The sequence below is a fragment of the Dasypus novemcinctus genome, chromosome 1 (assembly GCF_030445035.2).
Source record: "Dasypus novemcinctus isolate mDasNov1 chromosome 1, mDasNov1.1.hap2, whole genome shotgun sequence".
Taxonomy (NCBI): Eukaryota; Metazoa; Chordata; class Mammalia; order Cingulata; family Dasypodidae; genus Dasypus; species Dasypus novemcinctus.
Genome location: NC_080673.1, coordinates 123,367,069 through 123,383,589, shown reverse-complemented (window position 1 = coordinate 123,383,589; position 16,521 = coordinate 123,367,069). Strand labels below are relative to the sequence as shown.

Below are 16,521 nucleotides of genomic sequence, written 5' to 3'. Positions count from 1 at the left end.
TGAAACAGGAAAGTATATTACTTACCTTATGTCCAAACACTGTGTCTTGAAATGCCTGCTTTTCTCTTTTAATTAAGGTTTACTGCTCTGGGTTAGATATTCATAAATTGTTTTTTACTACAAAAGGCCTTTAGGAGAAAAATTACCAAAATATTTCTTGGAAAAAACTTAGGAGGTTCTTATTGAATGCTTAATTTAACTCAACCTTCAGTTATCTAGAATTTTTTACTATGTAACTGAAAGTACTGCCTGGTACACATATGCTTCAAATGTTTAGTAAAGGATTTTCAGGTAATTTTCCTTTACCAAACTAGAATTTTCTATTAAATGTCTTTTTTTTCCCCATCATCAGCACACTTAGAACCCTAACCCCCTTCCTCCCACAGACACACATATGCCCTTGGGCAACAGCTCCCTTAAACTCTGAAATAATTCTCACTATACACCTAACTCTTAACTTGCAATCAGAATGAATGGGGTGCCTTGGCATTCCTGTTCAACTTCTATCTAAGGTTTCTAATTAATGTCCTCTTGAGCTAAGTTACCAAACAAAGGAAAGTGTTCCTTTCTCAAAGCCTTCTTTTGGGAAATTTCTGTCTAACATTCCTACTTATTGCACAAAATGAAAGAGCTGACTACTTACAAACTAAAAAAGAGCCAGTGGTGTTTGTTTTGGTTTGTTTTGTGTGTGTGTGTGTGTGGAAGAAAAATTTAAAGAACTCTCCAAAATTTTCTAGTCTAGGAGCACTAGGATCACCACATAGCATATATCATACTCCCTAGCCCCCTTCTTCACCTCTGTTGGAAATCATAACTAGGTTAGGAAACTAGTCCTGCACTTACTTTGCATGTCTTTTTTCGTCATCACGGTTCAGGTTTGCCACATATCCTTCAAGGTATTTTTGCAGTTCTTCAAATGTCCCAACTGTTTGGTTGAATGTTCTATGTAAATAAAATAAAACACAACAAAATAAAATAAAAAGCTCCATGATAATTACCATTTCAATTTGACATTTTCCCTCAAGCCCATAAATGACTACTTGTGGTTATTCGTGCTTTTATAAATTGTTTTTCAAAAATTTTTGGAATATTATGATTGCCCTAATATGTATAGGTTATTAGAAGTGATATAATTGATCCACTTGAGTTTATAAAAGCAAAGGGCTATCAGTGGAAAGAAAAACCATTTTCTAAGGCTTTCCATTCAGATTTACCAATAATTGTGTCTTTTTCAGAAGACAGGGAAAGAAAATACTACATGATCTGTTTGTTGAATCAAGAGGTTACAGAAGGCACAGATTTTTTCTAACTTCAATTAATTAAAATAAGCTACTTATTTTTTAAATTGATGGATGAAATTTATCCCTTCTTAGTTTCCCTATAATACTCATTTCACATTCTTTCATCATTAAATCCAACTATTTTACCTTAACTTAGTAGTTCTCTGTCTGAGACCCAGCCAACACATTCTCTTACCTTCCCTCACCATCATGGATCATTAGTTGGCTGTGTGCCACGCCTGATCTCTTGGTCACCTACCCCAGTCCACTGTTTCTGGGAATTCTTACATATTATACATTCCATGAGAGAAAATCATCCCCCTGCTCACCAGTGAAACATTTTTTCCTTGATTTTCCTTCCAATGCTTCCCCAACCCTATATCCAACTGTCTACACCTTGACTTGTGATTACTAGACTTCTCTTCTCTACTACAAAATAGATATTTCTTAAAAGTAGAGAACATGTTTTAATCATCTCTGTAATGTCTTAAGTACCTGATAAATAGTAGAATGAAAGAAGGAATTTATATTTGCAAGTACCTTAAAGTAATAAACTAGAGCCATCTCAATAGTGCACTGTGGACTTTACTGCCTGCCTAGTCCCAAAGAAACTATCTACATTTAATGGACTCCCAATATCTGTGTCTCTCTCTATTTCCACCATTAAGCATGTATTATACCTGTGCTGGGAATTTTCCATTTTATCCTCCAAATCGACTCTCTACTCTTTCCTACTTGCTCTGTGGACTGCACAGAACAGTACAAAAGGAAACAATATTATCATCGAATTTCTAATTATCAAAAGGTGAAATATTCAATAAAATAGAAACAATAGGAAAAAATAAAAAGCCATAGGCTCCTAGTCACTCTATCTCTTTGCAAAGACAGTGGCCTTTATTTATTCAGCCAGTATCTGACAGGTACCTCCCATGAGCCAAGGACTATGCTGTGTGTTGGCACTGCCTCATCAGTGGACAAGACTACCCTGGTTTCTGTAATGATGAAGCTTATAGAAGAGTGGGAAGACAGATGTTAAATGAAGTAATTAAATGAAGTGTGGTTAATGATATGGTAAGGGCATATAGGGTGCTATGGGAGCATTATCTTGGGATTCTAATCTAGTCTCTAAGTCATAACTAGGGAGACCATATAATCATATAATTTATCATCCAAACTGAGATACTTTTCAGAGTGAAATGGGGTTCCAATAAAAAATATATTGAGATAACCAGACTGTCTCAGGAAATCTGGGATGTAGGTACTACTAGTCATATCTGGCTATTTATTTTCTCTAACCCATAACATTTTGTACCTAACAAATACTTTGTATATTATAGGATCTCAACTATACAATCTTTTTAAAATCTTTTATTTTTTTAAAGAGACACAGATCACACAAAATGTTGCATTAAAAGTATAAGAGGATCCCATATACCCAACCACCCCCCCCCCACACACACACACTCTTCCCATATCAACAACTTCTCATTGGTGTGGCACATTCACTGCATTTGATAAATACATTTTGGAGCACTGGGTTATGGCAGGATATATATAATGTCCTGCATCTGTCCCTGCAATATCACTCAGGACAACCCCAAGTCCCAAAAAACAATCTTAAGTAAATATTTTAAAATTATAAAATTCCAAATAATTTTAAAACTATACAAAATCATTATATCCATTTCACAGAATATGAACACCTGAAATATTATAAAACCATTTGGTATATGTGATTATAATGAAGTGAAAGGAAAGTAGGTCTTCTTTTCTATCATATTTTTAGTGATTTCATTTTCAAGCAATTTATAAGCTTCCACCACACAGCTAATGCCATTCACTGCATGCAAATAATTTTAAGGAACTTATATGCAAACAATGCATTATTTGGACAATATTGTGCCAATATATTTTCGTTTGAAAGTTGGCATTCCAAATTTAACTCTTTCCTGAACATACCGGACAATTTTTTTTAGCCTTGTGCTTCTTCTATTGAGTTTTACTTACTCAGAGTGTTTTCACATTCCCTCTTTGCCTAGAACAACTCTAGTAATTCTTTAAGCCCCATCCTACCCCCCCCCCCCCCACACACACACAGAAATGTTGCCCACTTTACTGAATAGTGGTTGCTTCTTTATCTGAATGTATGCTATGGCAGCCAAAATGGCATCAAGGAAAGAATACTAGAGTGAATTAGAACCCTGGCCAAAGTAGCCCCTGGTCCATCACAGATGGCACTGTTGGGGCAATTCTTTAACCTATCTGGAATTCACTTTTCTTCCAGGTAAGGAAGAGAATTAAAATAACTCTAACTCATATTAAGAATTATTGTTAATGTTTTATGTGTGTTAATGATATTATGGTTATGCATTAAAAATAGCACTTAGCTTTTAGAGTTGCTATTAAAATATATAGGTGAGATAATTTTATGTTTGGAATTTGCTCAAAAACAGTGTAAGGAAGACAGGGAGTGGCAAATATACATCAGACATGAATTGATAACTATTTACCTTGCATTATGGGGTCCATGATACTATTCTATTTTTTAATCGACTCAAAATTTTCCACAATAAAATGCTTTATAAAACCTGCTCTAAGGTTCTTACCAGTTCTCAGTCTCTATGGTTTTACATGTAACAATCTGGATTTAATTAGCAGTAGAGTATATATTCCCTTATGAAATCTCATGCTTGTAATTTTATTATTTTTGTTAGCCTTTCATATGAGTATGCCCCATTTCTTTGACTGCATTTGAATTTTCTTAAGCCATGTTCTGACAAATCTGAATTTCTTTTACTATATCTTGTAAATGATCAATAAATGTTTAACCTATTAATGAAAAATCCATGATTCTGGATTCAAATATGATTTGAAGTGAGTTAAGAACACAAAATGAACCTTATTCTGAAAAATAAGATATTTAGAGATTAATACTGACATATTTTACTTGTAAATTGCTACAACTATTAAATTAAAACTGCTGGAAGTGTATATAGCTAATAAATATTTTATATTCTGCCTAGGAGAGATAGCTTTTGTTCGAAAAATTCTTTGACTGATTAGAGCATTTTAGAAATAGATTATGAAATTTTTCACTGCTATGTGGAAAGAAAAGCCATGAGAAGACTAATAAGCTTATTTCTAGAAGATGCAGAATTTAAATCAGTTTATTGCTAATATTTATGTGCAAACTTTGCACACAAAATATTTAGCCTGCCAGCATCTGCCACTGCCACAGACAGATTCAGATCAGAAGGCCCTGTTTCATCTCATGAATTTTAATAGAATATACTTGCAGCTGAGGGTTGGCCAGCATTTCCAAATGGTGATGAATGAGAGACCGCCTCTTAGAATAACAGAAGACAAGTCTTCAAAGGCGGCTGTAACCTTTCTCCAACAACATCAGTATACTCACTCTCGATCTATAACCAGGCATGCAATATCGTTTTCTTCAGCAATAATGTTAGCTGATCTGACATCATCACTGTAGACAAAAGCAGAAAGTCAATTAAATACTCATTTTTATTAAGCCACCCAACTATCTTTTCTTAAAACATCATAGTTTATACTAAATCTCTTTCCAAAAACAAAAGGGATTTGAAATTCCAATAATGCTTATATACCCAAGAAAGTCAAGAGAGAAGAAAATTGCACTGGGAACACAGAAGATCAACGACTTCAATTGTATATGGAATCTAGTTCTGAGCCTTGTATCGGCCCAAATACAACAGCTCTCCTCTGATCAAAGGAGACATGCTAATTAATGAGATACAACTGAAAATACTAATCAGAGAAATTTATTGGGAAAATATTCGAGTAATTAACATTTGATAAATCAATCAAGAATAAAACCCAAAGAAAGTGTTTTAGTGGCATATTATCCAAGTAATTAAATTCTAATATGCTTGTATTTCATAGAGTCTAAGAGATACACTTTCCATTAAAATCTCTGAAGTTCCTGTGTGTCTTACAATTGATGAGTCATAATTTAATTAGCAACATTTTCTCTCTTTCTTGGGGAGGACATAATATAATGGAACATCTTACATTGATATCTTAGATATGATTAATTATGTGATATAATAATGATGCTGAATCTACCTACTGAATAAATCAGTGAAAATATTTCAGCTGCATTGGTTTTCTGAACCTGTAAGAGAGTAGTTTATACTCCAGCTGTGTGTGTGAGATGAGACAGATACTGATATGATCTTGGATTGTGGGACAACTATTTGATTTGTGAGCTCAGGAAAAAGAAAGAGGTATGGTATTCATTTCACTTGTCAGTGTCTTGATTTTGACTAGGAGTTTTCTCTGAAAACCCTTTACAAGTATTAAATTTTTATAAATACACTTGTTACTTTCCTAATAATTTTATAATATGAGGGCCATCGATTTATTTTTGCATGCAAACTCTTGAAAGAACTCCTGGGACTACTTAGTGTAAAGTCAAGGAAATATACAGAATGTAAAGACTATTGAGATACAGTCCATGGAGCTAAAAAGTAATACCATAAAAAGGCTCAAAAATGTAAAAATATTTATATCCAAACTTCCTTCACATTGATTTTAGCTTTATGCTTTTAAGTGCTTTGGGGAGTTAGGTGTCTATTATTAACCATAAATTCCTATGTTTTTCATGAGGAAATATTACAATTGGCTGGCTCCTACAGACAGCATAAATTATTTCAGATCTTGAAAAACCAAAGAGCTTATTTCCTCTTCAAGAGCTATTTTGATTCTATAGGCCATTTATAAAGCTCTTCTGCACTTTCAAACTTTAGTAACTTTGGAGGTAAGAGAAAAATAATATGTAAATGTTAAGAAAAATATATTAAAGCTTTAGGAAATGATAGTAAATGATTATATCACATGTTTGTATTCATATCCTTTAACAAAAGCAAAAAAAAAAAGAGAACAATTTCCTATTATTGAAACAAATTCATAACCAACTAGAAAAATGGGAACAAAAATTCAGCTTGTCTTTAAATTCTGTTTTTAATTGTTTATATAATAGCTGTCACTTATCAAGTTTATGTAGGTTTTTTTTTATAAGAGCTTTATTTTTTTTTAATAATCAAATTTGTCTTCAGGTAATTTATAAATATATTTTATTTGCTCTATTCTTCTGTTAATTTGGCATATAAACCATCAGAATTGGGGCTACACAGACAAAACTTAAAAGGAAGATAAATGAGCAGAAATAATATTCTTTAAAATAAGCATAAATTTGAAATAAAGAATTTAGCTATTTATTTAGAAGTTTAAGTGATTTCTTAACTAATTCACTTAAAATATTTCATATGAAAAGATCATAATGCCAAAAAAAGGGTGCTTTCCCAAAATTTAACTTGATCTTTTATAAAGTCATTTATTTTTAGGAAAATTAATTTCTTAAGACTTAATGTTGTTTTCTGAGTTCCGGGAAGTCCAAAGTGTCCCCTGAGCTATTTTATTAGCCTTTAAAATATTTCTTCTGTAAATTAGATCAATAGTAGATAAATTCATATCTCATAAGACTTGAGCTTCAGGTAGAAATTTCATATATTCTATTTTGAGTTGTTTCTGGAACTTGCAAAATGAGCTAATAAAAATTCTTACCTTCAGTAGGATAATTTTAAAAACATCCAAAATATATACTGCCATTATTTGATGATAAATAAAGGGGGAAACTCTAAACAGGGTAATATTTCAAACCTTGGAAACATAAAAAATTCATTCTTAAAAAGAAATGATAACTTTCATATCTTTATCTCTTTCCTTGACTTTTTTTAAACTAAAAATTCTAATAGAACATTAATTATATTTTCACTAGCCAATTTAACATTTTCCTATTTTTTTCCTGAGAGAAGTTAGTATATTTGTTTCTTGCCTAACAAAGTAATTTTACAGATTTTAACAGTCAGTTTAATTTTTCAAAGAAATTCCTGGATATTGGTTGCCATTAGTTTGGGGGCTCAATTTGACAATAATTAAACAATTACTTAAATATAGTATATAAATGCATGCATTCACCTGATAAGAGCTTTCTCTCCAAAGTATTCTCCTTTCTGCAATGTTTTAATCAGTTGTGGCTGATCATGGTCCTCTGTACTCTGTGTGACTTTTACCTAGGCAATGTTAAATGATTTAAAAAAAAAAAAAAAGAGGAAAGAGAAGGAGCAGCTGAGCACATCTATGCAATCAAATCCACCAGATCTATATAAATTTGACGGACCAAGGTAGTTTCTAAGCCTTTGATTTAGTTTTGCTGTCAGCTCATTTTGATGGATGGTTAACATGCAACTTGACATGATCAAATGACTCAGTCCTCGGAAAGGGGAAGATTCTCCATTCAAAGACCACCCCCCAAAGTTAAATTTTATGTGAATATGGTGGTTCCTTTCTAGTGGTGCTCAAAGCAAATAATGGTGGTTCTGTAAGCAACTTTTATTATTTTAAAAAACCTAACAGAGATGGCAAATTAATCAAGAATAAGGCTGAGAGTCAGGAGTTTTTAACTGGTATCCTCAGGTTGACTCAATGTAATCTGTGTATCCCCTAAAACCGAAAGGCAAATTTGACATTGTAGAAGGATCCACAGCCTTCCTGAGTGTGTCAAAGTGATCCATGGCCCAGGGAAGTTTAAGAACCTCCATGACTGAGGCTAACAAAATCTTTGTTAATCCTTGTTTGGGGCTAGAATTATTTCAGGTCACCGTGGTAACAAAGGTTGCTTCCATGATGATTAGAAATTCTGACTAGCATTTATGCATGCTACAGTGAATGAAATGGAAAATGATAATAAATACAATTCGTTTATTAGCCAAAATTCTTTCAAAGCACAGGGTTCAGGTTATGGAGAAATGATAAGATGTGGTTCTGAGTGTTGAAAGAGTTTGGGAGGTTTGAAACTATTTTGTTAATGTTTTCCTGCACTGTGGGCCCCGTTCAAAGTTGAACCACAAACCAGTTTACAAAGGGCAGTGCCTGACTCTCTGATGATAAATTCTACCATGGAAGAAAGAACGTACGTAAAAGTCCAACAGTTTATAGTCTTGGGTCTTCAAGAATTTACTATTTCCTTCAATATTTCAAAATGCTTCTTATCTCTGAAGAACATTGTGTCAGCATAGGAACAACCAGTAATATGTTATTCAATCATTGTCTAGGTAAAAAAAATGCCCACTTAATTTATATATTAGGATATACTTTGCATCAGCTTTTGTACATGAATTAAAGTTCTGAGTCTATAAATACATCCCTGACCAGTCCTCAGCCGCTAAGGTGATTCTCCTCCATCCCTGCTTATCACATCTATGAGAAGAGAAAATATTTCAGCCCTGACCCTGAACTCATGGTGAGAGAGGTCCTTAGAAGCAATCCAGTAATTTCAAACACAATGAAGCCAAGTCCAAAGGTTAAATAACTTGCATAAGGTCACTCAGAAGTGACAGTCTCAGCTGGAACCCACCACAGGTCTCCTGTGTTCCTAAACTCATTGCTTGGATGAACCCCGTGGGAGTTTTCTGGTAGCAGTCTTTTGCATCAACACCAAATATTTACTGAGCGCATATAGCTCTGGGGATGCTTTTTTTCTTTTTAACTTTTTCAAAATGCTCTCAGTGTTTATTTGATTTTATTTTCTTTAAATGCTCCCAGGCAGGGCAGGACAGACATTTCACAGATACTGAAGCTCTGTGACTGGAAGATCACAAGCTTAAGTCAGAGGCAGATACAATAATTGAACTGTATGGAGCACAGAAGAATCACCACCATCGAAGGCTTTGTGGAATCAGAAGTCATTTTCCATCTATAATAAGGAACCCTTGAGCACAACTGGCCCTGAGAAAATAGCTTTAAAGTTCCTCCAGCAGAATGGGTGTGGGTGGGGAGAATTTTCATGTCTTTAGTTCTGCCACCAATACCGGTCATCTCCATCAAAAGCATACCAATTTTGTCAATCACAAAATTGATCCTTTTCACCTCCGGCAGCAGTCTGTTTAGTTGTGTAGTAAATAGCAATTTCCACATTCTAACTATTTATAGATTAGATGTGGGGCACCCAAAGGCCAGTTTTGTGATTCCAGCAACACTGAAATTATTCTGCATCAGGTTTACACTGGTGAGGTGCTGGATGCAGCAGAGGGCAGAAAACAGCACCTTGCAGCAAGCAGAAAATAATCCACGCACCTCCAACCTGAGTCTCCTCAGACAACTGATCTCTTGTTTGAATCCCTCGCACAGCTTTATCACACCTCTGTCACCTGTTCAATGCAGAGAACTTCCCATGTTGCAATGCAGAGCACTGTCGCATTTCTGGCAAGCTGATTTAAAAAGACTCTCTGAATTTACTTTAGTTAAGGTTTACTTAATATTTACCTTTCCTTTTGCTAAAATGAAAAAGGTACTTCCTTCCTCCCCCTCTCTAATGATGTAATCTCCTTTGTCATAGTATTCCTATTGGGATGAGAGAGAAAAGAAAATGTTAGATCAAATGGAGATATAACTGCCATGGAACTTTTTGACTCTTTGAAATGAGTGTTGACACCTGTTCCTTCTATTTTTTGCTTATTGTAACTAAGTTTTTTTCAACTGCTGTCATAAACTGGAAAAGTAAAGAGTCTTTAGCTTTGTCATCTTCATTTATGTTTCTCTTCTGCAGAAAAACTTTATTTGGAATACTGGATTTCAGGCCTGGGGGGAAATCAGAGCAAGGTAATAATTGCTGATATGCAGGTAGAGCTTTCACCTAGATAACCTAAAGAGAAAGTATTCCATGATCCACAAAAGTCTGAAAAATGCATCTAGAGTTTAGAAAAAGAGAATACGATTTAAAAAGTGAAAACCGTATTTCCAATAGATTTTAGGAATATCTTGGCATTATTTCCTAATTGCTGGATGAATAAGAGGTGTGAGGATTCTACATACACAGCATGTAGCTTTCATACGAAGTCTTTCCAAAGATTTGTCATCATAAAAGACCTGCATTAGAATTTTTTCATGTAAATTCTGTTCTTAAAGTAGTTTTGCCCTCAGGAAATCTCTAATTATCACTTACTTTTAAATTTATTGAGATGTGTTTCCCTTATATATGTTAGTGTAATTAAAGAATCCTTAGACAGGGAAAGACATGTATTCACCTGTCAGACCCAAAGAGCAACTCAGTATCTTAGAAAACAAAATATGAATTAAACTGTCCATCTCTACTTTGTTTTGATTTCAATTTGTCTCAATGTCATAGAACTAAAGTGTATCTCTTAATTACTTACACAAACAAAAATGTACTTATTTGATTAAGGGAAAAGACATCATTAGCAATATAATAACCCTCTCTTGCTTTTTTTTCAGACTTGGAAATAAATTCCAAACCAGACTACCACAGTAATTGTTTTTTAATAACTTTTTGGTCATTTACTCTTAAAAGATTTTTGCATATATGGAATAATTACTACTCCTAATGCTAATAAACATACCTTTTATTTACATACACATTTTACAGGACATTATTACATCTCATGGAAGGAAGCATATCTTAGGGAATGAATTACTTTGCAACCAAACATATCTAGGTTCAAATCCTAGGTCTGCAATTCTCTAATTGCACATTATTTAAGAGCTCTGAATTACATGTTCATCAATCCATAAACCTCAAATAAGAATATTTACCTTCAAAGATTTAGAGAGTATAGTATATTAGTTTTCTATTGCTGCTATAACAAATTACTACATTCTTAGTGCCTTAAAAACAACACCCATTTATTATGTCACAGTTTCTGAGGGTCAGAAGTCCAGGTACAGCATTGCTCAATTGAAACTCTCTGCTTACGGTGGCTTAAGGTTGAAATCAAGACATCAGTAGGGCTGTGTTCCTGTATGGAGTTTCTGAGGAAGAACCCACTTACAAGTTCATTCAGGTTTTGTGGTTTAAGATAAGGTCCCCATTTCTTTGCTAGCTGTCAGCTGAGGGCGGTCCTTAGTTGCTAGAAGTCTCTCTTCAGTCCTGGCACATAGTCCCCTCTCCTCACAACTAGCAAGTATGTGCCAAATTATTCTCATACTTAGTATCTCTCTCTGGCTTCCACTTTTGCTACATCTCTCTTTTTTCCTCTTTTGTCACATCCTTGGACTCCAGCAAGAGAAAATGCTCTGCTTTTAGGGGCTCATGTAATTACACTGTGCCTATCTGCATATTCTGGGATAATTTTTCTTAAGGTTCCTAACCTTACCTACATCTGCAAAGTGCCCTTTGCCATGTAATGTAACATGTTCACAAATTCCAGGGATTAGGGCACAACATTTTGGGAGTCACTTTGGCTACTACAATAAACCAATTAAAATAATGTTTGTGAGGCATCCAAGAGGGTCTGAAACATTAAATGTTCAATTAGTGACCACCACGTTCAGAAGGAAGATGATAATGGTTTGCTCAGCTGTCATTTAAATATTCTGGAGCTCATTTTCCTTTTCTTTAGAATTAAGATTATATTTCCTACCACACCCATGCCGTTTGAGGACCAGAGAGGATACTGTATCAAGAGTACCTGGTGGCTTATTTGCCACAAACCCTTGGTATGAACAGCTGCTGGCCGTTCATCCACAGTATTATATGGTTTTCCAGATAAGTTAATACTCCCCAGGCTTACTGCTGTTAGCTGTGGCCATGTGACTAACCTTTCTCTAAGGGACTCTGACCAGAAGTGATGGGTGCCACTTCCAGGCCAGGCCCCTGAACCCTTTCTCACGTATGTCTTCACATGTTTCCCCCAACAGTAATGACATGGCCCAGAGGACACGGAAGCCTCGTGTTCGGGCAGTGCAGCCATCAGTTTGGGTTCCTGAAACAACTGTGAGGAGTCGATTGGACCCATCCTCTCTTGACTGATACGTGAACAAAAAGACAAACTTCTTCTTTATTTGAACAATGCTATTTTGGGTTTATTTGCAATCCAAATGTGCTTACTCCAACTCTTCTTATTCATTTCAGTTTTATCACAAACGTTGGCTATATACCAGCTCAGGGTTACAGCTGGATGAGTTTGACCCTTCGGGGTTAAGTGAGTGACCAAGATCGCACAGTCCAGGTATCCTTTTTATGTATCTAATGTTCAATTCTCTTTACTAAACTGCCTGCGCCAAGCTAGATTTTCCTGTTCAACATAGCCCAAACTTCAGTCCCTCCTGTTCCCAGCTCAGTCTCAGTCCTCATCGCCCACATGGAGCAGAGGGGAAATGGAGAATTTCTGAAGTGCTGTTAGGCAGTTCTTTAGTTATTGCACAGCTTGAGATATATATAGGGGCCTGGCTTTCATTCCTGTCAACCAGATAAGTTAAAAGGGAATGCTTGAAAGAGGACATTGAGAAAGAGTTTTGTTGTTTCTTAAGGGACAACCTTCCTAGTGGTATTTTTTCCCAGGGAAGATTCTTTGTCACCCAAAACCATGGGAGGAAGATCAGTAATACCACCCAGTGTGTTGACAGTAACTTCATAGATCAGAAAAGGCTGTGGAAATAGGTCAGACCAAAAATACACAGTGGTAAATACTAGCTGTGATGCTAGGCTGGCCAGTGTCTGTCACCTAGGGCATGCATCCAGACTAGCCAGGGTCGTCACCAAGACCAAAAGGAGAAATGCCAACAGTGTAGGGTTGTCCTTGTACTTACACCGCAAAGGGGTCCCTCAGAGGACCAAAGAGCCATCAACCCTAGCACGTAGAGCAATGGCTTTCAAGCATCTTTCACTCCCACCCACATTTTACATGTATATCCAGTCCCTGTGTGAGCATGCACACATACAGACATGTGGATGAACCCAAAACACACTGTTAAAAATAATGCATATACTTACTACTCTGATATTTAAAAATGCCCTCATTAAATTTGTCTCATGACTCACTGAATTGTGACCCACAGTCAGTAAAAGATGTTTTAAAATAAAATGTCTAGAATCCTTGAGAGTTATCTAGTGTTGGGGAAAAGGTAAATAAAAGAAAATCAATTCCAAATAGACTGAGAAGTAGAGGTCAAAAGAAAACTACAATTCCAATGTCCTGAAAATGCCCCCCATAATTACACCTATTTTTCCCCTCTCCCTCCCCTCAGAACCTTCAATGCTACTGTCTCCACATCAATAACAACAGTTCATCCATTGCTAGAATCATAATAAATCTACAGTAGAATAACAATAAGTCTACTCTAGTCCATCATCCATTCCCCAAACTTGAGGATTCTGGGATGGTGATGCCCATTCCACCTCTAATTGAGAGAGGGTTTATATCCCATGGGGCAGATGGATGGGGCTATCTTGCTTGCAGTTGGGATGGTCATTACCCATCATCATTTCCTTGTTAGTTGTCCTGGGTGAGATCAATGAACTGGAGAGTAGGTGTTCATCAATTGTAACAAATGTACCACACTAATGAAGGATGTTGTTAAAATGGCAAAGTGTGGGAAGGGTAGGGAGTGGAGCGTATGGGAATCCCCTACATTTTTTATGTATCATTTATGTAATCAGAATATTTTTTAAATTAAAAAAATAAAAATTAGAAAAAGCAATAATAATGGAAGAAGAAAGAAAGGAGGAAGAAGAAGAAGGAGTAGGAAGAGAAGGAGAAGACGATGACAACAACTACACAACCAAGAAACAACAGCAAAAGATGAAAAGATTTTTCACTACGAAGAAAATATTCTGTTCATTCTGTGATCATCAGAAAACAGCAAAATGCTAGCACCTGAGTAAATGTTATTAAAATAAATAAGACAAGAAAAATCCAAGAAGTAATGGAGGACAAGGACAAAACAGCAAGCTTAAGATTTCTGTCAAGTCTTTCATTTGTGGACTAGAAATCTCCATTACAAAGAAGTATTGATGATGTATGAACAATTATTTTGACACCACCCACACATGTACCCACATACACCTAAGTGCATCATGTGACTAGGTTACCAAGTTCATTGTTTAAAATAACTATAGGGAGTTACTTGGGTTCTTATCAGTTATGTTTTTGTTTCCCCAAGTGCAAAGTTTAAGAACACTTTAGAAATGTAAAGCAAAAACACCTAAATCAGGTGGATCCTATCAACCACTCAGGCACAACTTAGTACTAACCCTGATTGGTTATCTTTGTGGAACTAGATTTTACAAACTGAAAAGGGAAAGAAATTATTCCTATTTGGGCAAGCCAACTGTAGAGAAGTCTGTAACCTCTATATTGAAATAACCCAGAGAGATGTGGTCCAGTGTCCCTTTATTTTGTAGATGAAGAGACATAAATGCCCACTACAATTAACCGATAGCTACTAGTGACAGCAGCAAGCTCACAAACCCTAATCTCCAGACTTTGGACTAGTGAACTTTCTATAACACCTGTCTGCCCCTCCTTTAATTGGCCCATAAACCAAGGCAGAATCTACAATTACCTCAACTTTCTTATGACTCTGAATGTAATCATTAAATGAGAAAATCCCTCAGGTTCTCATAAGTACTAGTAGGAAGTGTGAGAAATGAAGACCAGACTTTTTAAAAAGTGATTGAAAATGAAGACTTCTTGAGGAAAGAGGCAAAAGGGGCAAACTCTGAATATGTGTATTCCATTCAGAACTTTAAACCAGTGGTTCTCAAACTTTAATAAGTGTAACAATCACATAGTTAAAATGTTAAAATGTGAATTTCTGGGCTCTACCCAAGAGCTTTGAATCCAGTCAGTGTGTGGTGGAACCGGTCAATGGTTTCCCAAGCACCACAGGTGAATAAGGAAAAGGCCATTCACACTACGATCCCACCCCCACCCCCACTACAGCTTCCTGAAAGACTGCACCACGGTCATAGCACAGAGGGTCACTGGGTCAAATACCAGAGCGCTGTAACAAAGAGGTAAGTGACTTTATGATCAATCCCGCGTTCATAGTTAGTGAAGGCACGGTCCAATCCCATGCTTGCTGGGTTGATCACTGTGGGTGGGAGCCCAGGCTCCTTCCACTCCTGTCTCCTGCACTGCACAAATGCCAGGAATATGAGTCACATGATCGCTTTTGTTATCATCAATAGTTACGCTGCATTTGGAATCTGTATCATGCTTTATGATTTTCATCAGTTACTCTTAAAGCACACCAGTGATCTTAATGGTATTACTCCCATTCTCACCATCTCATCAGAACACAAGAGGCTTAAAGGCAATGTCTGCATCTGGAACTGAATGTTCTTGGTGATTTAAGCTACAGCAATAAATGCTATGGGAACACTGTATTTTGTCTAGAAGTCCAAACAATCTAAGCCTTAACAAACACATCAGATCAACTGCTTGGCAATGGGAAATTCTGATCCCCCACCCCCTACCACCACCAAAAAACCCCTCCCAAATCAACTTCCAAACAGCGTGACAGATTCAGTCTGTTTTCCTCGGAGATTGCAGAGCCAGTCTGTGGGACAGCTGGTCCTGGAACTCAGCATGTGCTCGGCCACAGCTTCCATGCATAAGTGATTGGCTGTTGTCAGGACCCCGTTGATGGGTCACTGGTCCATGTTCTGCTGGGAAATTATGTGCTTTTCTTAAAATAAATGGATCCCATTACTCCCTTGTTAATCACTTCCGCATTTGAGGATGCTTACCCATTACAGAGACACATTTGTTTGCCAGGTAGGAATAAAGAGCCCTTTATAAACATGTTGCTGTCTGCAAAGGCTGAGACATGACAGCCTTTTTAGGGTGTTTTAAAGGATGAGACTTTGAACTCAAATTGTGTATTAATTAATACTGGATTTGAACTCCCATCTATATATCCTGAAGCTATTGCCTGTGGCTACTATAAATATGTCCAATTCACCATGTATTTTTAATGATACTAAATTTTAATATTTGCTGTCAGCATGGAATTCCCTTCTGGTGAACCTACTCTATTAGTATTATATGAGAAACAGATTTCCTTGGTTAACAAAAAAATATAGGACCTTTCCATATTAAAAAAAACTCTCAGAAATTAGGATGAATTATTAATTTCTAACATCTGTGATTGGGTTATGTTACATTGGGGAAAATCCCAGGAGAAGCAGGGCAGGCAGCCCTCTCGAAAATGACTTCATGTCTGCACTCTCCAGGGACACAAGGCCAGGCACTGTGTCATCATGGTCTGTCCTTGATAAACTGCTGGATGGGTTCCATGAATTGTAAATGGAAACATCGCTAGTGTCACTTACACTTAAGGATAATATGGCCTGTGCTCCCTTCTCAACAGATATTAGTTTACATTGTATATTGTGATTGAC

General features: G+C 36.1%; 1 protein-coding gene across 2 annotated transcripts in view; it reads right to left on the bottom strand.

Moving 5' to 3' along the window:
* The window catches only part of PRKG2 (protein kinase cGMP-dependent 2), a 90,950-nt gene that overhangs the window by 41,933 nt on the left and 32,496 nt on the right, over positions 1 to 16,521 (bottom strand). For both annotated transcript variants that reach the window (XM_058296519.2, XM_058296520.1), the window contains exons 7-10: positions 9,642 to 9,719; positions 7,296 to 7,390; positions 4,696 to 4,764; positions 844 to 942 (exon numbers count right to left, since the gene is read on the bottom strand). In XM_058296519.2, the coding sequence (XP_058152502.1) occupies positions 844 to 942; positions 4,696 to 4,764; positions 7,296 to 7,390; positions 9,642 to 9,719 (341 nt within the window). The remainder of the gene's footprint in view (positions 1 to 843; positions 943 to 4,695; positions 4,765 to 7,295; positions 7,391 to 9,641; positions 9,720 to 16,521) is intronic.